General features: G+C 43.5%; 4 protein-coding genes across 4 annotated transcripts; 3 read left to right on the forward strand and 1 right to left on the reverse strand.

The window, feature by feature from the left end:
* The first annotated feature begins 863 nt into the window (after window positions 1-863).
* On the forward strand, window positions 864-4432 carry LOC128721354 (acetyl-CoA acetyltransferase). The gene is made up of 5 exons (XM_053815097.1): window positions 864-929; window positions 1882-2732; window positions 2800-2962; window positions 3027-3173; window positions 3248-4432. Exons 1-4 carry the CDS (start codon window positions 875-877, stop codon window positions 3143-3145), a joined length of 1188 nt encoding a protein of 395 aa, XP_053671072.1. The 5' UTR covers window positions 864-874; the 3' UTR covers window positions 3146-3173; window positions 3248-4432.
* A 239-nt stretch (window positions 4433-4671) lies between these two features.
* LOC128721307 (5'-nucleotidase domain-containing protein 1) lies at window positions 4672-6306 on the reverse strand. The gene has a single exon (XM_053815048.1). It carries the CDS (start codon window positions 6304-6306, stop codon window positions 4672-4674), a length of 1635 nt encoding a protein of 544 aa, XP_053671023.1.
* Window positions 6307-8606: 2300 nt separating this feature from the next.
* On the forward strand, window positions 8607-13182 carry LOC128721312 (Golgi apparatus protein 1). Its single transcript, XM_053815052.1, has 5 exons — window positions 8607-10042; window positions 10132-10996; window positions 11176-11923; window positions 12131-12237; window positions 12329-13182. The coding sequence occupies exons 1-5, from the start codon at window positions 8607-8609 to the stop codon at window positions 12494-12496; spliced, it is 3324 nt and encodes a 1107-aa protein (XP_053671027.1). The 3' UTR covers window positions 12497-13182.
* Window positions 13183-13971: 789 nt separating this feature from the next.
* On the forward strand, window positions 13972-14738 carry LOC128720157 (flavin reductase (NADPH)). Its single transcript, XM_053813810.1, has 3 exons — window positions 13972-14047; window positions 14117-14503; window positions 14587-14738. Exons 1-3 carry the CDS (start codon window positions 13975-13977, stop codon window positions 14736-14738), a joined length of 612 nt encoding a protein of 203 aa, XP_053669785.1. The 5' UTR covers window positions 13972-13974.
* The last annotated feature ends 75 nt before the right edge of the window (window positions 14739-14813 follow it).

Consider the following 14813-nt stretch of genomic DNA (forward strand, 5'->3'; position numbering starts at 1 on the left):
GACAGCTCGCTGACAGCCACAAGGTGGGCTCATTCAAACCGAGCTTTGGGCGCCATGATGGATTCGAATTTGACGGCTCCCTGCAGTGATATACGCGAACATCTTTTGATCGAGGAATTCCTCCTTTTTTCGAATCAAAATCGTCAAATAAAGCAAGACAATTCTACTGCAAATCATACCAAAGATTTTTTATGCAAGACTTCGACTGTATATTACTTTACAACGACAACATGCATGGTGAACGAAACAGATACATTTCATGCATTTTTCCTATGTTTTTTTTACAAATGAGACTTTTTTCGATTCAAATAACAAACAAGTCTAATGATAACAAATACAGTTAAAATAAGCTTGAATAACATTAAGAATTGTTTCATTTGTTGTGAGTGCTTGAGAAAGGCTACAATACAAAGTGATGCATGAATAGTCTCAAGATTATTGAATTAAATCGAAGAAACGTTCAATGAGAGTGATGAATTGCTCTATTGTAATACGGGATTATTTGAAATCTACACCAATTCCAGGGAGCCATATTATTTCATTTCATTTCGTTGATTACCGTGGCATTTACGTTCCATTATTCTCGCGAAAAGAAAATTAAAAAACGTCTTTCCCTGACAGTTTTACCTGCTTGGGTTTATTCATGTAAATTGCTTCGAGGATAAAACCACGTTGACGTGTTTTGAATCACGCACAAACGACGGTGCTTTTTTCTAGTGTCAGCTGTCAATGCATTTTCTGGATACAAGATCAGTTTATCGGTGCATTTTCAAGATACAAGATCGTCCTATCAGTGCATTTTCTAGATAAAAATTTGAAACATACCAGCCAGGCTTTTGCAAGGATTTTACGAGAACTTACAAATAAAATCGACATGACGTCGGCAATAGGAGACGTTTTTATCGTGTCGGCTGCCCGTACTCCGATCGGTAGGTACCCAATTTTCCCGTACCTAAGAAACATGAATGTACTCGATGCATATAGCTACCCTGAAAGGCGTAAAGCAATATAGGAAATTTTTTGGGTTTAAAATATCACACGATCCTTGTGGTGTTTTGAACGTAAAGCAACCGTTACGTGATCAAAAGCATGACTGGTTCATTTCAGGAATAGAGTCTCAGGTCAACCGGCCAAACAAAAGTAAACGATTGCAGTTTGTTATCCATACCTTAAACGAACAACGCAGTTATGAAAGTGGGTACGGTACTGCCCGTTTTCTCTTTATGTAACACACCATCTTCACACTGATGGTATGTTAATTTTGAAAATCCTACGGAATGGAATTTGATGCTGCTGTAGAATAAATTATCAAACCTATTTACATAATTATGCAAATATAGGAAGATCTCAGACAAGATTCACAAGCATTGACGGGCCAAGACGATATTTTGAAAGACGACTTCTACATGCTCACGCTGTTGAAGCGAGGACCCCACGTAGCATTGTAAAGGCATGGAACATAGAAAACTCATAGTGAAATTAGCGTACTATAGCGATCGTGAGCTTGATGAGAGCAAAGTATTCATCTCGCACTAAACTCATGGGAAAACAGATCGTTCAAAGTGAGATTGATTTCAATGTACTCACGGTGAGCAAGTTCAGATCCCTCAGTTTCATGAGATGAGCTCACCATATAGATTCTTTACATACTACACTAGATGCAGGCGTTGTAGTCTTAGTTTTAAGTATGATACTTTAGGGAAAATGTAAAACCGGTTTTTAGTTTATGGTCAAATGCTGCATTAATTTTGTTGTAGTCAATCATGTAATCAACTAATTAGCATTAGATCATTAACGCTTTTTTCTATCTTCTCATGGATCGATTAATCACATGAAGCCTCCATTTTTTGATAAAAACCTTTTTTTGCTATATTACCATAGGCAATTTCATGGGTACTCTCTCAACACTAAGCGCTGCGGATCTAGGTGCGGTGGCCGTGAAAGAAGTTTTACAACGTGCCAGCGTCGATCCGGCCGACGTAAACGAAGTCATACTCGGACAGGCCCTGACGGCTGGCCAGGGGCAGAACCCGGCTCGTCAGGCGTCCCTTAAAGCTGGCGTTCCGAAGGAAGTACCGGCATACAACATTAACATGCTGTGCGGATCAGGGCTTAAAACGGTCGCACTTGGATACCAGGCGATCCGTAACGGTGACGCCTCCGTAATCGTTGCCGGTGGACAAGAATCAATGTCTAAATCTCCGCATGTGATGCACCTGCGTGGTGGAACCAAGATGGGCGAGGCGAAAATGCTCGATACCATGTTAAACGACGGCTTAACGGATGCGTTCTACGATTTGCACATGGGTGTTACCGCGGAAAACCTTGCGTCAGAATACGCAATCAGCAGAGAAGCGCAAGATGCTTTTGCCGCCCAGAGCCAGAAGCTAGCAAAGGAGTCCCAGGAGAAGGGATACTTCAAGGACGAAATCGTACCAGTGCCGGTTCCCAGCCGGAAAGAAACCATTCAGTTTGCTGCTGATGAGTACCCGAAGCATGACACCAATGTTAACGATTTAGCCAAATTGCGGCCGTGCTTCATCAAGGACGGCACGGTAACTCCGGGAAATGCGTCCGGTATCAACGATTCCGCCGCTGCTGTACTGCTAATGTCCGCTGAAGAGGTTAAGAAACGAGACGCAAAACCCTTAGCGAAGGTCATAGCGTACGCGCAGACTGGAATATGCCCCAAAATCATGGGTGCTGGGCCAATCTCTGCTGTACAATTGGTGGTAATTTATCATTACCTTGCAGAATACTAACAGATAACAGTCAAAGATACGTGTTTTTTTCTCGTAGCTGCAAAAGGCAGGTTGGAAAATGGATGACGTCGATCTATTCGAATTAAACGAAGCATTTGCAGCTCAAGCGCTGGCCGTAAACAAGGGCCTCGGTGTCGATCCCGCGAAAGTGAACGTCGGTGGAGGAGCCATCGCGCTCGGTCATCCGATTGGCGCATCGGGTAGATTGCTTGATAACGACGATAATTGCATCCATGGCTGATTTGCTTTCTGTTCGTTTTTTAGGATGTCGAGTGCTTGTCACTCTGCTGTACGCGTTGAAGCGTACCGGTGGCAAGAAAGGAGTGGCATCCCTTTGCGTTGGCGGGGGAATGGGCGTTGCTATGGCCGTTGAAATGGTGTAAAATTCGATCCGTTGTTGTACGATAGGATGTAAGGCTTTAATCTAGAAGCAAGGCTTTCATAGTAGATAAAGATAGATAATTTCAATTTTGTTATTTTTTCAGCTTTTACGAAGCTTCGCCAGCAGCTTCACCTAGCATCTGATTTTCAGCTAGCGTTTGGCGTTGGTTCATCTGGGCACGTTTCTCCTTGAAAGTGCGCTTCTTATCGATCTTCTTACGTGGTCCGGTCAACGCATTGATGTGTTCCTCAAGCACAGGCTTTATTTTTATCTGTTAAAGAAAGTTGAACATGTAGATGATTAGCGATGATTGCCTCGGCGCTATGCAATGTTTTTATCCATTTTACACCTGTGGGCAGCAACTGCTCTGCAATATTGAAATTAATAGCAAATTGACTTATATGTTTCATTTCTTCTGGATTACGTTTATTATTTATGCTTTGAAAGACTGTTTGTGAGGAACGGTTGCTTAACATTCTTGCTTACTATCTAGTTATTGTTTTGTAATAACAAACTAGCGCAGAATATGCGCTAGCTGTTAAAACTGTGATTAGCATCTGAACGTACCACCTCTGGAGATATCAAATAAGTAGATCGACGTTTTGTTTCGACTTCGACAGTTAAAATCATACCCTAACATGTCTCTTTGGACTTAGTCACAACGTAAACTCGGGCTTTTAGCTATGGCTTCCACATTCCAAACATTATTTCATATACTTCAAACTGTAGTAACGCACATTACCTGCGTTTCATATTTATCTGCCTTTTATAACCACGTGTGCTTTTAGCTACATACTTTGACTTTTATGCTGGGAGAAGTTGATTTCTATAAGTAAAAATAACTATACACAATGCAGGCGTGCACTCTCGGAACAGTAGAAAAGGACGTAATTTTTAAAGTGGGACTGCTTTCATTAAGCATCTTGTGCAAACAGACATCCTCCCGTGACAATTGGCCTCCGTAATGCATTACGGTATCGTTCTGAGTTAAAGCTAAACAGCGATTATAATAAAATGAATCAAGCGAACGAAAGCCGTAAGATAAAATTTATCACACATGAACGCTACAATACAAGGGTGTGGATCTGCTTTAAGGACATTGTTTAACCTGAAATAATATACTTTGGGTCTATAACCGCTCACGTTCAGTGGATGAAGGATTTGTCAAGGTAACGGAAATCACCAATTATCGATAGGGTTAAAGCTCGAAAACTATATGCAAAGTTACGGTGTCGTAAATATACATTTCAAGCAATCGTTTCTAATCTCTTTAGATTTGCTCACATTCTAGAACGCTTTACATCTACCTACAAAATGTTTGAGAAAAAAAGAATTTGAATAGAAGCATTTTGTTTCGAATATTGTTTGCTTGTAGATAAACTTGAACGAACATTTACATATCGCAATTCAGGGCGCTTTTGTGTATGTGTAAAATAGACGACATAAAGTGTAGTTATTTAACAACTTTTCGCCGAATGATAACAGCCAGACTAAGCGCTTCAGAGATAAGGTATATATCGCACATTCTCAATTGTTGACCAACTTCAACGGCTCTGCCGGATAGTAACCATTGCAGCTGACGTTTTCGGTGAAGCTGTTGTAGCAATGATCGAGTGGGTACTTGGCAACTTCATCCATTGAAGGGACACAAATTTTTGCATGCTGCTTTATAAGTGACGCCCAAAGCGACGCATCTTCGACACCCGGTCCAGATCGGGTGGTGAAATAGGATCCCCAAAATTTCGACACTATATACGGCGCGTCCGGATGTCCGGCATCACAATCGCGCATACCCTCAGCTGCCATTTCTTCCACGATTGCGACAGTGTCGGCTGTCGTATATTTTGATGGGGTGTACATGTCCTGTATGAGATTGTCGCCTACGTACAGGTACCGAGGGTCCGATTTGTGGCACACTTTGCTCAGGAGCACGGTCAAATCACGCCAGTTTCCTTGCGAGTACACGCCGTATCGTTCCAACTGCCCGGCCGTCATTGGTTCTGTCTCTTCGTGCCCCTCGAGCCGTACGAACGGTTTTGCCGCGGTAAAAAATCCCGGTTTCTTTGCGAATCCAACCACCACGTCAAACAGCTCAGGCCAATCGGAACCGTACGCGTACGAGGCGGTAAAGTTAGCGAAATCAATATGCGAGCCTGTCACCAAGAAGGTGGTTTTGGTTTTTTTGAGCTCACGCAACCAATGCACCAATTCCGGCGAGGCTTTCTGAAGGTAACGCTCCGGATGCGCTTTTAATGCCTCGAAATATCCCCCTATATTGCCGCCAAAGTGCTCTCGTGAGTACATGAATACCAATCCGTCGAGAATGTCCGGCCAAACGTTGTATTGACCAATCCGCTCATGTGCTTCCTCGTCCAGGGTGTCAATCACGCGGCCAAACAGTAGCGTGGCGCAAATGTCAAAGTAATCTAAAACTGTCCGTATTTGCTCCGAAAGTGGCCCGTTCCAGGCGACCAGCATGTTGCGGCAGTACTCATTCGTTACTTCCCATTTCTTTTCGTCGCCATAGTAGGCGCGAATTTCTTCATCGGCCATGCGCTTCGTACCATGCGTCGCCTGCTGAATTACCCCGTCGGGATCGAGCTTTAGAATGTTTCCGCGCTGAAAATCAATGATCAGCCCTCGCTGGAGGAAATCCTTATCAAGCGGTTGCAGCAAGTGCCGTCCCGAGTATCCTCGTTGTTCCACCAAAAATCGCGACACAACGTTGTATTCAAGCTCCATCATTTCTCCTATCCTGTAGCGCAATAACGTGTTGTCCAGGTCAAACCCGATGCAGTCATAGTCGGAAAAACTAAACGTGTCTGCTCCGGTCATGATGCGGTTTGCCGAATAACGCGAATATAACCGATTCAAGGAAAACGATATCAAAGGTACAAACCGCCGCGTCGCGCACTGTAGAGATGAACCTAATGAGCCGCCAACGTTTTGACAGTTGGCTTGCCAACGCTTACTCGCAAAACCAGATGACTGTTGTCGACGATGGATAGCTCCCGAAGTTAAAGGACCTTCAGAGCGCGTCAAGGTGTTCACAGCGCAGCGAAACTTCAAACCTACTGCGGCTACTTCCGACGAACGACTGCCACCAAAAAGTCCCGTGGCGGTACCACAGCGTCCCAGAAACTTGACGTAGGTCGTCTTCATGTTTTCTCCGCTTCGTACTGTCGCACGTATTCTAGCGATTAATTTTAATTCTGCCACCATTCACCGAACATGATAGTAGTGAGCGCGCACGCACCGCGCGAACGATTGCGCAGATATTTGTTTTTCTGTTCGCGTGACCGCGTAATTCTGGTTTTTTCAATGAAACACTTTCCTCACATATCCTTCCAACGGCGTGTACTGTGTTCTGTTCTAGCTGTTATCTCTTGCCAGTCCAATTTTTTACTGCCGTCTGTTACTTATTTGCAATCAACGCAAAACAAACGAATCCGCGTATGACCCAGGCACGCTAATTCGTAAAATCAACGCCACAAAACAGCCAGAGACACTCTATGCGGAGAGCTACCGAGGAGGGGGTCGGAATTTGGTGACCTCGCTTGTCAGCTATCATCATAGCGTACGATGGAAAATGATTATTTTTACGTAACTCGATGCTAAGTGGACAATTTTCATCACCACCAGTCTACAAAAATTTAGGTGACGTTGACGGATTATAGCATATCGAATCGATCCATATTTGGTGTATCGTGTGTCCGATGCAGATTTTCGTGTCGATTAATGCACATTCCTCTATCAAAATCGATGGTGAACATCGAGGGGTATGCACCGTTCCCGAAATAAATCTAGACGACGCGACTTTCGTAGATCTTTAACCGCTGCGCAGCCGTCAACCATGCCATTCATTATTTTATCCTTCGCGAGTGCTGAACGCAGTGATTGAACTGCACGGATTTACTAATTGCTTCAAGATGTTTTCACAATATCAAATAATGACACTAAAACTACAAAAGGTTGTTGATTTGGGAATCGCGCTCGCTGTTTCTTTTACACGGCAAACAAACACAGTGCCGCACTGTTAGGACGTACTTGCAACAAATATGCAATCGAGCTGCGGCCCGTGAACTGCAACCATTTCTTCGTGCACACAATGCATAGCAACGAAGTATGTTTTTGTTTTGATCAAGGACATCTGAGCTTCTTCCATACGTAGCCCTGTTGTCGATGTCTTTTGCTATTTGAACTGTCACAACATTGCTGTCGGCATGTAACAGATTCACAACGGCATTAATTTTAATTATACAGCGTCGGAGATCGACAGAGACCTTATAATTATTGAATCAGGAATAAATCACACATAATAGCTTGTTAGATTGAATACACAAAGTTACTTACTGACTGCGATTAAAATTCTTCAACTCACCTCTTTCGGAATATGTATGTATCGAATGTACTTGGAGTAAATATCCAAATTGTCCAATGGATATTGCTGGCCAAGCTGATCGATGTAAACTACGTTTTCCATAGAAACGTTCATAAACCTGAAAAAACATCTATATAATAGGAAAAATGTTCTATTATCGCCCACACACGCATTTTTGTACGAACCCGTCCACGCTCACTATAGTTCCAGCCACCGATGTTTCATTGCGAAGATCGATCAATATGTTTCTGTTTATCAAACATTGCACCAGTCCAGTCAGGTGATTGATAGAGTTGAATCTTTCCTTCCTATTCATATCCATAGTCATGCGTTGCTTGCCTATTTGTTGAAGCCGATAATTAACACTAATGCTCGACACTCGATATATATGCCGGTTTGTTTACGCACTGAAACCCACAAATGCCGACTCTCGCTGATTTCGTGTATGTGAACTAAGTGCCATGCTTCTTTCAATCGCCTGGGTGACAGCTGGAAGAAATCATGCTTTTAATAAAGCCAAAATCATTCGAAAGAGTGAACTCAATAAAACGTGTTGTTGACTTACCATCAAAACTAATCTTTTCTGTATGTTTGGAGCTAAATTTTACGGAATAAAAAGCCACGTCCAATCAGATTCATCTGTTGCATGCCACGGGTTTGTTTCGTGATACATACTGGTTGTCAACAGACGAAAACGCGATGCAAGCGGCTAGAACTGTCAATAAACTTGGAGCTTTTTTGTTCGGAAGAACTAGAATTCACACGCAGCAATAGATAAAAAGAAAAGATTTGCAATTTTCGGCTGTCTTAGCCTCATTTGTGTGTTATTGTTTTCAATTTACTAACAAAAACCTCTTGGTAGTCAATCAACAATTCGTCCCAAACCCGGCATTACAGTTAGAGGAAGAAGCGTGTTCAGTGATTATGTGTACTTTTTCCGGATCACATACCGTGAACCATTGCCGAAGGTGGTAATTGACCGTTAAAGTAGGAGTGTGAACCGGCATACCTTACAAACCCTGACAATCGATAATCTGGATCGTCTATTCAGAATTTAACTACAGCGCTACAAGCTTCCACAATGATATCTCGGAGCACAGTAGCAATCGTCAGCATGGTGCTATCTGCATTTTGGGTGCGGTGTCAGGGAGCCGGATTAGCAGTGGAAGCACATGTTAAGCTCATTGATGAGACAGTTTGCGTGCAGTTAAAAAATCTCTGCCCAAAGATCACATCAGCTGCAGAAGATCTCAAAGCGTTGGAGTGCGTCCAATCACTGCATCCGGAACAGATAGACAGTCTCGAGCCAGAATGTCAGCATTTGATCTGGTCACAAACATCCGCACTGATGGACGACGCAAACCTAAAGCGCATCATACAAAAGGGTTGTCCGAAAGACTACCAACAGTTTCCCTGCAAACCAAACGAAGAGCCGGGCCAGTATCTGGCCTGCATTATCGATCACCGGAACATTGCGAAGGGTAACGGTTGTATCGTTCACATCCAGCGATTGGAATGGGTCGCCTTCTCGGATTATCGGTTAATCAAACAATTTCTAACGCACTGTACACGTGACATTGAAGCATTGGGTTGTGGTCGCGTTGCGGTCGGTAACGACCGTGAGAAGGTGTCCCAGGGCGAAACGGTGGCCTGTCTGCAGAGCTCGCTGGATAATTTGAATGAGGACTGTAAGCGAGAGGTTCTTCACCTGTCTGAGCTGCAGTCAGAGGACTTTAAGCTTGATCGACAACTGCACGTTGCGTGCGCAAACGATGCATTTCGCTTTTGTCAGTCTACTACGTCCGGTCCACCAACGCTGTTCAAGTGTCTCATGAAGCATCGTAACGATCCGGACATGTCTAAAGCCTGTCAGCAGCAGCTATTGCGACGCGATCGGCTCGTTGTGCATGACTACAAGGTGTCGAGAGGCCTTGCCCGCGCCTGCAAGGAGGATATCAAAACTTACCGTTGTCGGCGTGGCGTCTCTGATGACAAAGACGTTCGCTTGGCACAGATTCTGCTGTGCCTCGAGGCGGTACAGAAGAACAGTACCAAGCTAATGCCGGAATGCGTGGCGGAAATCAACGACCATCGCAAGATGCTGCTGACGGACTATAAGCTTTCACCCGAAATTCTAACGGGTTGCGAGAATGACATCGAAAAGTTTTGCAGCAATCTAGATGCGGGAGGCAAAACTATACACTGTCTTATGGAGCATGCTCGGCTGAAGAAGAAAAAAGACCGGCGAGTTTCCGACATGTGTCTGCGGGCACTGGAAACATTGGTTAAGGTTACAGACGTCGGAGAGGACTGGCGTGTGGATCCTGTGCTGCGCAAAGCCTGCAAACCCGTAGTGGATGTGGCCTGTTCCGACACGGATGGTGGCGATGCGAGAGTCATGTCCTGTCTGATGGAGAAACTCGGCACCAACTACATGAATATGGAGTGCGAGTCGGCGTTACTGCAAATTCAGTACTTTGTAGCTAGGGATTTCAAGCTAGATCCGCAACTTTATCGGTAAGTTCAGCAACACGAATAGCTTGTCGCTGTTCAAAATAGTGGCGTGTTATATGTTATATGCTGTTATATGTATTTCAAATTTCCAGTAACTGCAAGGATGATGCCATCAGATTTTGTAAGGCGAAAAAAACGTGGGCTGATCTAGATACGGCACAGATGGACCCAGAACGAGGACCCCTGATACTGCCCTGTCTGCATCGATACGCCTATCCGGAGAAAGAGGAAATGCGCCTCAAGCCCGAGTGCCTGCAGGAGGTGAAGCGTGTGATGCGCCAGCGTGCAAAATCCGTCGATCTCATACCGGAGGTAGAAGATCAATGTCTTGATGATTTGGCATACTTCTGCTTCGACAAAACGGGGAAAGGCGAGGAGATGCAGTGTCTGCAGGACAACCTCGAGAAATTGCAAGAGCCTTGCAAGGTGGCTGTCGTTCGTTACACCGAGGACGAAGCAGCGCACGTCGAATTGAATCCAATCATCATGTCCGTGTGTGCCGATGCAATGGATAAACACTGCGCGTCCATCCTGAAAACGGGGCGGGATGAGGGCGATATGATGGAGTGTCTAATTGGTGCTAAAAATGACCCCGACATGCGCGAGGACGTGAAATGTCGAGCGGCTATTGAGCATTTTCAGATTATTTCGCTGAAAAATTTCCATTTTACGTACAAATTTAAGGAAGCATGTCGATTGCACGTGTCCCGCTTCTGTAGCAAGTGTACGACAAAGTACGAAGTGGTGGCCTGTTTGAGCGAGGTGATGCGCAACGACACGATTAAGGAGGCTAAGCATTCGATTCCCAAGGAATGCCGGCAGCAAGTCCGTGCGCAGCTCTATCAGCAACGCGAAAACATCGACTTCGATCCGAAACTCAAAGCCGCCTGTAAGGAGGATATTTCGCGCCATTGTCCACAGATACCGCATGGATCCGGGCAGGTGAATACGAACAATGCAAGTGTGCCCGCTTTTATTTCATTCATTTTTTTATATATACGTCGTTCAACATTTCATTGTTCGTCCAATGTTTTTAAGCTTATGCCTGATAGCTAATCTATGGATGATTTGAGATTTTAGATAAACAGTTTACTAATTGTTTGTTTTTTTTTTTTTTTTCGTTTAATCGTTAACAGGTATTGGAGTGTTTGCAAACGCACCACGGCGATTTAACGGAAGCGTGCCATCACCAGTTGTTTTCAATAAAAAAATCTGAACTGTCGGACAGTGCCACAGATTACACGTTGCTAAACACCTGCAAGGAGATGATTCGCCAGTATTGCCACGACACGGAACCTGCCAAGATGCTGCAATGCCTAAAAATGCACAAGGACGAATCATTGTTTGACGACCGGTGCCATCTGGTAGTAGTGAATCGGATGATCGAACAAAATCTAGACTATCGGTTTAACCCAGCTTTGCAGGCGGCATGTTCGAAAAACATTGCCGAACACTGCACCGTCATTATTCGAAATGCAAAACAGAACGAAGAATTAAACGGCAAGGTGATTGACTGCCTGAAGATCCGGTTTCGCGAGGGCAAGCTGCTTCCAGAGTGCGAAAAACAGATGACAGAGGTGCTGCACGAGCGAGCACTGAATTATAAGCTGAATCCCTTGATGCAAAGCGTGTGTCACGACGAGATCCAAGTGCTTTGCAACTCTGTAGCTGAAACGGATGGAACCGAGGATCACGGGGCGGTCGAGGAATGTCTAAAGCAGGCTTTCATCGACAAGAAGCTTATCAATCGCGCGTGCAAGGTGGAGGTGGCTGAACTTATACAAGAGGGTAAAGCGGATATCTACGCCGATCCGCTGCTTCAGCGGGCCTGCTCAGTGGATTTGCTGAAGTACTGCTCCCACATTCAGAGCGGCAGTGGACGATGTAAGTATCACAATTTTCCGGTGTTTGTTTGCTCATGAATAGGCCGAGATGGCCGTTCTGGTCTTACACAGTTTCTGCACCTATGCTCGTTATCTTCGGATGCAAAACATACAGCAATGCGTTTTATATTAAATAAGCAATTAGAAATCTGGAATTATGATTTTCGTCGCATTCCAATTGATCTCTTCCATTGAACGTTTGTTTCAGTATTGAAATGTCTAGAAGGAATTCTTCAAGGAGAAAGCAAGGCATTAGAGGACGACTGCAAAAACAAATTATTGTCTCGTTTGGAAATGTTCCGCAATGCTGCAGCAGTAAGTAATTGTGGCAAATAGAATGAAGCCCATTGAAGATAGTGTTTAGTAATGTGGTTCTTGTTAATGATTTTGTTTCGTCTACTTTCAGTTCGTACCTCCTGCAGAAAGCTTCCATCAATTATACGATCAAGTTGTTGCATCACCTTCTAAACACTACTTTATGCTTGTTTTGTTTAGTTTTATTGGAATCATTTTCATTATTGGCTTACTGTGTGGCCGTGTAACGCGTCGAACGATGGCACTTAAGAACAAATAGTCTGCTTTGTAGTATTGCTTACCACTCCCCGGGTAACCAAGTGGTTAGATTGTTTTTATTTTATTATCCATTTCAAAATCGTGACTGTGTTATTTGTATGTTAAGCAGAGCAAAGGCTATTGCAGAGAAAATGCCCACCCAATCCAAACGAGTGCATTGGGGCAGTTCAATGCTTCTTTTTTTCTTTTTCAATCGGTATATAGCAGATCACCAAATGCTTCTAGTGCACTTCCCGAACAATCTTAAAAGTTTCTTCAATATCCGCGAGAGTGATAACATCTTTTCTTCCCACGAATTGGCGACAGCGGGGAACCAGAAAAGCCAGTTAGTGTATGTATTATATTAGTTAGCATATTCGTAGTAGAAGATTGTCAAAAGATGGCGTTTTATATAAAAGTGAAGCAAATGCACTATCTTAAAAATGGACAAACATACCCGTTGAAAGCAGTTGTGAAAAAAACGCTAGCCAGCAACTAAAATATGGAGAAATTAGTCAGAGAAACAGTTAGACAGTGAAGTGAATGCAGAACGCATAGTAATAACATTAGGGAAATTGTACGAAAAACTACGTTGTAGAAAAGACTTTTTATACATTATATCTCTATTTGAGGTGAACGAAATGAATACTGTTGGAAAAGCGAACATTTACTTCAAAAACAAAATGTACACATTTGTACTGTTATATGTTTCGGATGTGTCAATAAAAAACCAACACGAATAAGAACATTCGTTTTACCTTTATTCAGTTCAAAGGATTCTCCAGACACTGAACGAAAGATGCGCTCATTTCCGTCAATTTTTGGGAAATGGCCTCTACCATTTTTTGTTGTTCTCTGAGCTGCTCCTCTTGTTCGTGAACTTCCAACGAATTCAACATCATTTCATTGGAAATCATATGCAGCGAAGCTGGTAGAGGAAATAGATTTAATCAAAAAGTTGTAAAAATAACATGCACAGTGTAACTTACCGGTCTTGTCGTGCATTAGAGCTTCAAACTCGCGAAGAATTACTACTGACTCAAATAATTTAGACGTTGCTTGCTCCATCGATTGAAGGGTGCCTACGAACACATCCTGCACATTGGACGCAGTACTTTCATCACAGTTATTCAATATTTGTTCTCCCTCATTAACGGCCTCGATAAATTTTACCAGACTTTGTTCCAAGTTTTCAATTTCCGACATTGTGCTGAAGGTATGGAGTACTTGCAGATATCAACGATTCTATCAAAAATGAGTGATTTGCAGTGACTTCAATAAGCAGGGCTGCTTCCACCCGGTACTGTAAAATGACAGATGCTGTTATCAAGACTACGTGATGTACTGGCAGCCCGGCATTAGCTTCGGTAAAGTGCGTAAACAGCGGGATAAGGATCGATTGATATATAGCCGGCAAATTATCTGAGAGAGTTTTCTTTGAGTACTAAGCTATCAGCTCGAGAAGTTTGGATTCTCCTTATTCCACGTGCTACCAGAGCGATGCAGAAAATTGTGTTCTTCGGCGGTACCGGTATGACCGGCCAATGTGCCGTCCGATACGCGCTACAGAAAGGTGAGATTGAATAAATGGGTGCCAATTGTATGTGAACTCAATTTGCATAAATGATTTATTTAATTGAAGGATTATCTGTCCGGCTGCTGGTTCGTAGTGAAACGACTGTTCCTGAGGATTTTAAGGAAAAGGTCGAGCTTATTAAGGGTGATGTAACGAACGCGGAGGATGTGAGCAAAGCGATCCAAGGGCAGGAACTAGTTTGCGTAGTGCTCGGCACTCGCAATGACCTCAAACCGACAACGGCCATGTCGGATGGCTTATCCAATATTATCGCTGCCATGAAGGATGTTTCCCTCAAGTGCTTTTCTGTTTGTCTCTCGTCTTTTCTGTTCATGGACCCCGACAAGGTCCCTGCCATGTTCGTTAACATCAACGGAGAGCACCGGCGAATGCTCGAGATGACAAAAAGCTGCGGTTTGGAGTACAGAGCTGTTCTACCACCACATATAGCAGGTAATCTATAATATTCTAGAAAAGTTTAAATTCTAGATAATGTAATATTTGCTAATTGTCTTCGTTTGCTTTCTCCCATGAAGATGAACCACAGGCTAAGTTTGATACCGCGTACGACAAATCTCCAGGCCATTCAAGATCAATTTCAAAACTCGATCTTGGCCAGTTCTTAGTGGATTGCATGTTCGATGAAGCTCATTCGCAAAAGGTAATCGGCATTTGTACGATTAAGTAAAATACTCAAGACGACAGTCTGATGCAATAAACCTCTTGCATATTTGTGTTTACACCAAATATAATCCCCTCTTGA

This window comes from Anopheles nili, chromosome 2 (genome assembly GCF_943737925.1).
Source record: "Anopheles nili chromosome 2, idAnoNiliSN_F5_01, whole genome shotgun sequence".
NCBI lineage: Eukaryota > Metazoa > Arthropoda > Insecta > Diptera > Culicidae > Anopheles > Anopheles nili.